The following is an 8,212-nucleotide window of genomic DNA, read 5'->3' as shown; positions in this document are numbered from 1 at the left end:
CTGCCCCTCCAGCTGCCTCTCCACCAACTCCACCCTGCTCTCTGCATGGCAGCCCCTGGGGCTTCTCTGTTCCTCAGGCTCATTCACTACAGGGATTTGTACCTTCGTCCTTTTTCCCTCTCCTAGTAAACTCTACTCAGCCTTCCAAATGCAGCTTAACTGTCTGTTCCTCAGAGATGGTGTTTCCTAAACTTCCAGGCCTTTATTACAAGATATTACTCATCAGAAATCCCTGCCCTCTGAACCCTTGTCTCACTTTTCAAGTTTATAGACATTAAGGTGTTTTTAATTAGTCCTATTGTCATCGCCTCAGAAGAGCCTAAGCTCTGTGAGAGAGGAGGGGCCACAGCTAGCTTTGCTCACTGTTTCTCCTGCCTCCACCTGGCACATAGGGGAAGTTTAAAAAGTTTCCCCAATGAATGAACAGTTGTGGCAGTCTAGGGCCCTGACAAGGCATTTACAACAGTTAACAATGTCCCTAGTTTGTTACTCACTTAAAAATAAAATCAGGTACAGGTGTGACTGAAGTTTGCACATAAACCTGTACAGCACGAAGCCAAACCAGCCAGTGCTAGGTGAAGAGGATCACAGGCCTACATATTTGGAAAAATGTTACATGCATCTTCTTTAAGAACAAACAATGATTTTGAGGGACATTCCAGTCCAACTCAATATTTGAGAAAAATAAAAGTGTTTGCCATCTCCTTCAGGGCTCAGTCCCACTAAAGACACAGTCAGTTTAGGTAACTATTCAGAAAAATAATGATCCTCATCTTCAAGCAAATGGCTTTCGCCTGCTCCATGTTTGAGAAGCTGAAAGGACAATTAGTCATTTTTCTCAAAACACAGAAAGTTCAAAGGTAAACTGATTATCCCAGTAAATTTCTAGCTACTTTTAGATAATTTTTTACCGGGAGAAACCAAGATAGCGGCATAGGTAAACACCTGATATTGCTGCTGCGCACAACCACTTCAAAAATATAACTAAGCCCTAACCAATTTGGCTCAGTAGACGGAGCGTCGGCCTGCAGACTGAAGGATCCCAGGTTCGATTCCAGTCAAGGGCATGTGCCTTGGTTGCCGGTGCATCCCCAGTGGGGGATGTGTAGGAGGCAGCTGATCGATGTTTCTCTCTCATCGATGCTTCTAACTCTCTGTCCCTCTCCTTTCCTCTCTGTGGAAAATCAATAAAATATATTTTTAAAAAATACAGCTAAAAGACAAAACGGACATCATCCAGAACCACAGGAAGGCTGGCTGAGTGGAAATTCTACAACTAGAAGGACAGAGAAAAGCACACTGAGACTCAGAGGAGGTGCGGAAGTAAAGTGCAGAGGTATGGAGGTGCCCATGGAAAGGGCTGGCAACTGAGGACATGCTTGTCTTTTTCAATAAAGAGGGAGACACACACTCCCGCTCTGAACTCCAGTTCTGGGCGAGTTCTCTGAGGACTCAGACTCGTATGGGGAGAAACTGGACTGTCTGGCATCGGTCAGAACTCGAGGACAGCTTTCTCTCAGAGGTGCTTACAGAGATTACCACCCGGACACTGAGACCTCGGGCCTCGTAGGGAAGGGCTGAGGATCAGCCATAGCTGTTTGCTCTTCCCTGTTGATTCTCTGAGACCCCACCCCACCCAAGCTGTGCGCAGAGGCTTTTGCATATGAATGGCCTGGGCCTTTGCAATCTAAAATTACCTAACAAACTGCAGCTGGGTCAGAGAGACCCAGAACTTCCAAATGAAGGCCCAAGGCCCCACAGCAGCTTGCATTGCTTCACAGCTGGGCATCATCTGGGAACCTCCAAACCCCAAACAAGGAAGAGGAATCTGCAGATCTCTCCATAGCTCCTGCTGGGTAGCCTCAGCCAGAGGCTAAATTAGCACCTCCTTAGAGATCCAAGAGCCAGTGTACCGAGTGATCAGAGTGGGACCATCCAGATTACAACTCCTCAGATCCATAAGGGACACACTCAGGAGGCAGACTCAGTGAGCACCAAAGCCCCACTGAAGCAAGTCTTGCCCCATAAGGGTGTCTCCAGCACAGAAGTTCTCCCACCATAGACACAGCTGATTCTCAGCCAATTGGCCTGAAGGTCAATTCCTCCCAGTGATACCAACTACAATCAAGGCTTAACTACAACAAGACTGTGCACAGAGCCCACAAAGGGGTGCACCAAGAGTGTCCACCTCAGGTAATTGGGGAGGCTGAGCCAGCACAGAAAGCCACCCTATCAACACAGAGAAGCTGCCAAACTGCGGAGACAAAGAAACAGGTCACAAATGACAGAAATGGGGGAAAGCAAACTACTGGATATAGAGTTCAAAACTATGGTTATAAGGTTTTTCAAGAATTTTCTAGAAACCACTGATAAATTTAGTGAGACCCTCAATAAATCTAGTGAGACCCTCGAGGATATGAAAAAGGACCAACTAGAAATTAAGCATACACTGACTGAAATAAAGAATATTATACAGAGATCCAATAGCAGACTAGAGGATCACAAGAATCAAGTGAAAGATTTGAAATATGAAGAAGTAAAAAACACCCAACAGGAAAAGCAAAAAGAAAAAAGAATCCAAAAATATGAAGATAGTGTGAGTAGCCTCTGGGACAACTTCAAGCGTACCAACATCCGAATTATGGGGGTGCCAGAAGAAGAGAGAAAGCAAGATATTGAAAACCTATTTGAAGAAATAATGACAGAAAACTTCCCCTACCTGGTGTAAGAAATAGACTTACAAGTCCAGGAAGCGTAGAGAACCCCAAACAAAAGGAATCCAAAGAGGACTACACCAAGACACATCATAATTAAAATGCCAAGAGCAAAAGAGAAAGAGAGAATCTTAAAAGCAGCAAGAGAAAAACAGTTTGTTACCTACAAGGGAGTACCCACATGATTGTCAGCTGATTTCTCAACAGAAACTATGCAGGCCAGAAGGGAGTGGCAAGAAATATTCAAAGTGATGAATAGCAAGAACCTACAACCAAGATTACTTTACCCAGCAAAGCTATCATTCAGAATTGAAGGTCAGATAAAGAGCTTCACAGATAAGGAAAAGCTAAAGGAGTTCATCACCACCAAACCAGTATTATATGAAATGCTGAAAGGTATTCTTTAAGAAGAGGAAGAAGAAGAAAAAGGTAAAGATAAAAATTATGAACAACAAATACATATCAACAAGTGAATCTAAAAATCAAGTGAATAAAAAATCTGATGAACAGAATAAACTGGTGAATATAATAGAATCAGGGGCATTGAAAGGGAGTGGACTGACAATTCTCGGGGGGAAAGGGGTGTGGGGGTGCAGGAAGATACTGGACAAAAATCATACACCTATGGATGAGGACAGTGGGGCAGGGGAGGTTAAGGGCAGAGGAAGGGCTGGGAACCTGGTGGAGCAGAGCTATGGGGGAAAAAGGAACAACTGTAATAATCTGAACAATAAAGATTTAATTTAAATAAATAAATAAATAAATAACTTTTTACCTTAAAAACATTTCAATTATTACTGGGTGCCCTGTTTATAAGATAAAATAAAAACTTATTTTCACTGAACATTGACATATAAAGTTATTAATACCTTTATATATAGAAATTATTATACCTTTATGTACAAAACATAGTACTTAATCTTTGTTGTATTATTTTACTTAAAGATTTGTTCCAAGAACAATTTAAGATAGAGTACAACAACCTCTAACATATGGCAAAATAATCTACACTAATAAAAGAGAAAAATGGTAATTGGCGTACGGCGATACCTTTTTCATTGGCTAATCAGGGCTATATGCAAATTAACTGCCAACTAAGATTGGCAGTTAACTGCCAACTAAGATTGGCAGTTAACTGCCAACAAGATGGCGGCTAATTTGCATATGTAGGCACAATGCAGGGAGGCGAAAGGGAAAGCAGGAAGAAACCCCCTGCCACTGACAGTGATCTGAAACCCAGGGGGGAGCTAAGAGCTGGGGGGCAGGGCAAAGGCGGCCCCGGGGCCGCCTTTGCCCTGCCCCCCAGCCATGATTGGAGAATCAGGCGCCTTTGCCGCCCTGGCCAGTGATAGCAGGAAGTAGGGGTGGAGCCAGCAATGGGAGCTGGGCACGGTCGAAGCTGGCAGTCCAAGGAGCTAGGGGTCCCTTGCCTGGGCCTAAAGCGAAGCCCACAATCGCGGCGCCCCCCGCTGCCACTGCAGGTCCCCGCTGCCCGGGCTGGATGCCTAGGCCAGAGGCATTAGGCCTGGGCAGGGGCGGAGCCTGCAACCGCGGGGAGCTGGGGGTCCCCTGCCCAGGCCTGACACCTCTGCCAGAGGCCTCAGGCCTGGTCAAGAGGCCGATCCGGTGATTGGTGATCAGAGGGTGATGAGGGTCAACTCCTCTGGCCGAGGCATCAGGCCTGGGTGGGGGGCGGAGCCAGGGATTGGGGGGATATGATGGTCCCCTTGCCCAGGCCTGAAGCCTGGGTCAGAGGTGTCAGGCTTGGGCGGGGGGTGGAGCAAGTGATCAGAGGGAGATGGGGGTCCCCTGCCCAGGCATGATTCCTGGGCCAGAGGCCTCAGGCCTGGGTGGGGGCCAGAGCCAGTGATCGGGGGGAGATGGGAGTCCCCTGTCCAAGCCTGACACCTCTGGCGGAGGCGTCAGGCCTGGGCAAGGGGCCGATCAGGCGATCGGAGGGTGATGGGGGTCAACGCCTGAGGGCTCCCAGTATGTGAGAGGGGGCAGCTGGGCTGAGGGACACTCTACCCCACCCCACCCCCCACACACACACACACACACACACAGTGCACGAATTTCGTGCACCGGGCCTCTAGTATATATTATAAATAAATTAAAATTCAAAGACAAAATATACTAGGGACAGAAAATAAATTCAGAAACTAGGTCAATTAAAAATGCCTTTTGTGCGAGGCTGGTGTCTACAAAACCATCACCCTGCCCTTCCTTTTACAGGAACCAAGAGTCCTGTGCTCAGTCCTAGAGGGTGAGCTGTGACTGGTGTAAGAGTCATGGACCCCTTGCTGGACCATTCTTGCTAGGAAGGAATGTCCTGGCTGTGTGAGACACTTGTAGTGAGATCTCTTATCAGTGGCTGGGCGCTTCCTAGGGTTCTCATTTGGCAATAGCTTCCCAGCAGTCCACTCCAAAAGGGACATTTTGTTAGAGATAACTCCGTGTTCCTAAAACAAAAACAGGCTGCACAGGGAAAACACAATATTGCTAAATTAAGACCAAATGAGACAGGGGTCTGTAGGGACTCATTCATTTGCCCAATGTATTTAAAATCCTGAATGAAAATACCCATGATACAGATGTTGTAATCAGCAATCCACGCCAAATTGGCTTTCTCTTTTGACATAATTTATTACTCGCCTTGAAGTTTCATTTTCTGCATGCTCCCTAAGTTAAAACATTTTTCTTTTAACCAAATGAAAATGCATTAACAAATTAGCTTGGAAAATATGTGCAGAAAAGTTGTTCTTTACAAACTAACCTTTGGCTTGTGTGTGAGTTGGCAGACCAGTGGGGTGGGTAGGAAAAGGTGTAGGCGGCTCCTATGTGCTCCTTTAGAAAGAGTATGTCTTACTCTGTGTATTTCTTCAGGAGAAATGTAGGCATTCAACAAGACAGGGAAAGATCAGGTTCTCAAAAGAGTTGTTTCCTCTAAGCACTGCTGAACAGAGACAAAAATGACATAAGGAGAGATTTTATTTTTATATATAATTTAATTTTATCTAGGAACCAGATTTCTTTCTGTTTGTCTGTCTACCTATCTATATCCAGCTTATAAAGAAAAGAAACAAACAGCACTGAAAGGTTGTCTCCTTCTGTGTGCTTGCCATGACTATTTGAACCCACAAGTTCACTGCTATGCACCCCAGCCCACCAGGAATAGCACCCACATCAAGCCCGGTGAAGCCCATTTATTTTTTTAATGACAAGAACTTGCTAAAGTGGGCACATGGAATGTAACCTTGGAAAGGCATGCTCTCCACACCAGGAGATCTTTGAGAAGCTCGAGTTCTTGCCAGGACTAAAAGTTTGATGCATTCCCAATGACTTCATCCCGAGTGAAAGCTAGCCTCCCGCTCTGTCATCCTCGGGCAGAATCACACCAAGAAAGGACAATTTAGAAATAGCATGCAGGAAATAGACTTCATTTTTCTTTTGAATAAAATAAAAGAAGTAGTCTACATGTGCATACAGGATGCAGCTCCCAGGCCCTGCAGTAAGGGCCCATGTTTCTCCTACAACTGCAGAGGGCTTAACACAGAGTGTCCCAAAATATAATGGGGGTTTTCTGTGAAATGATCTCCCCCCAAATTGATCTTTGTATCCCATCATTCTGACACTTCATTGCACATCCTGGCTTTGTCTTTAGAAAAAGGGAACAGTTCCATTCCAGTTAATGGTGGCTTCTCTCCACTTGGTTCTGATTGCCATCTCCACTGGAGAAAACCGTCTCCCTGGTCCATGTTCCTCCTCACGTTGGTCACCTTCCCAGTGATGAGAGTGAGTATCTGAGGGAGGAACAGCCAGCACTTAGACCCCAGCCTATGCACACCATTCCAGAGGAAGCCAGGAAGGAAGGCAAACAGGATGGGTGAGCAGGAGTCAGGCTCAGCGTGTGTGTTCCTAGAACCAGTAAGCAGAGGGGGATGGTATATAGAAAAACTGGGTTGTTTTGTATTTTGGAACATGAATATTGACAAATCATGTAATGAACGTGGCAATACCATGATCTAACCTAGAGCAAGGTGTAGGTCACCGGATGTTGTCAGAAAAAAACGGGAAAAGTGGAGTGCTATCACCTCTTCAATGCTTCTGTGAAATTTTAGGTGAAGAGCAAAATGATTCTTGATTCTGGTAAGGTAATCAAGAACTGGGTTCAAGGCCCAGATTTGTTTCATGCAACATTTGAGAAGGCACTGAACATCTCTCAGCTTCCTTTAGTCAATTAGTAACTATTGGCCACCTCCGTTTCCTCCATGTAATAATAGATATCATAGTATCTACCTCATATGACTGTTGGGAGAATTTAATGGGATAATGTATGCAAAGCTTTCAACACAGTGCCCAGAACAGAATGCTTGCCATGCACGTGAGCTAATAAAAAATGATGCTTTCCTCAAAGAAGATAATAAAGTAGAAATGATAACATATTTTAAGGAACATATTGCCCATACCCCACTAAATTAAATAGGTTAATATATATTTCTCAGATTTAAATAAAAAGAATCAGTAGCTGCACAGATAAGCCAGTCACTAAGATACTTCTCCAGATTTAGTCTTAATAACAGGCCTGTGATGCCCAAAGAGTCAGAGATGAAATCGACAGACACCATTCTCATCACTTTTATTCCCTTGTCCAAAGGGTCAGTGTTTAAAGCCATCTTAAGGTTAGTCTTTTTCCTCATGAGTTAAAAAAAATGATGGTTGAAATTGCAGTGAGGTGACCCATGCGGTTGTCTGCTTGTTCCACTGGACTAGAACCTCCTGATGTTTGCAGGACTGTACCTTAGTCTTCTTGCTTTCCTGGTGTTTAGCACAGTGCCTGGCACTTAGTAGGCCCTCATAAAGGCTTTGTGAACTAATCTGAACAGAAATGCACCATCAGATTGGTTATTTATGTCACTGGATGCGCATCTGATGTTGGGTCATGGGGTAGCATTGGCCAGTGGGAACCCTCTCCTCCCAATTGTTTTAGCGGTTCTTTCCTCAGGCATGAAATGCCACAGGCTCAGACAAACGACCCTCTGGAGAAGGCTTTTTGGAAATTTGACTCCACCTTTTGTTTTTCTCTAACCTATGTTATTTGTGCCTCTGTGCTTCTTCTAAGCTCCTGCTCTACTTACAGCTGGCTTAGAATTCCCAGGTTACAGTGCGAGGTTTAGGCCTATGGGGCTCACGCAGGGTTTCCTTTCAGATATCAAGCCTAAGCATTCGCTTGCAGACTTAGCATGAATATCCACACCTGTTAAATGTCTCTTTGAGCCCATTAAAGCACATGGCCCACGGAGTCTGAAATGCTCACCAACTGTAAGACGGGCAAGCTTTTTCTGGAAAGGCTGCCCACCATACAAGTGCAGATCAAACCGCCGCTCCGCTTTCCAGTCTGCTAGGAGCTGCCTGTTTGTGCTAAAAAGGACGCTGTAGCTTCCATTGATGTTGCACAGCCAAATGGGCAATTTGGGAGTCTTCAGCATGCTGCCCAC

The 8,212-nt window shown here is 45.2% G+C and overlaps 1 protein-coding gene across 1 annotated transcript in view; it reads right to left on the bottom strand.

Annotated features, from left to right (window-relative positions):
• Positions 1-6,374: 6,374 nt before the first annotated feature.
• The window catches only part of MINDY4B (MINDY family member 4B), a gene marked incomplete at both ends in the record, with an annotated part of 46,718 nt that continues 44,880 nt past the window's right edge, over positions 6,375-8,212 (bottom strand). The window contains 2 exons of the mRNA XM_081086021.1: positions 6,375-6,517; positions 8,032-8,212. Coding sequence (XP_080942147.1) covers positions 6,375-6,517; positions 8,032-8,212 — 324 coding nt within the window. The remainder of the gene's footprint in view (positions 6,518-8,031) is intronic.

This window comes from Myotis nattereri, assembly GCF_964212035.1.
Source record: "Myotis nattereri genome assembly, chromosome: 3".
Classification (NCBI taxonomy): Eukaryota; Metazoa; Chordata; class Mammalia; order Chiroptera; family Vespertilionidae; genus Myotis; species Myotis nattereri.
Note: the sequence above shows the minus strand (reverse complement) of the source record. Positions and strands in the feature narration are given on the sequence as shown.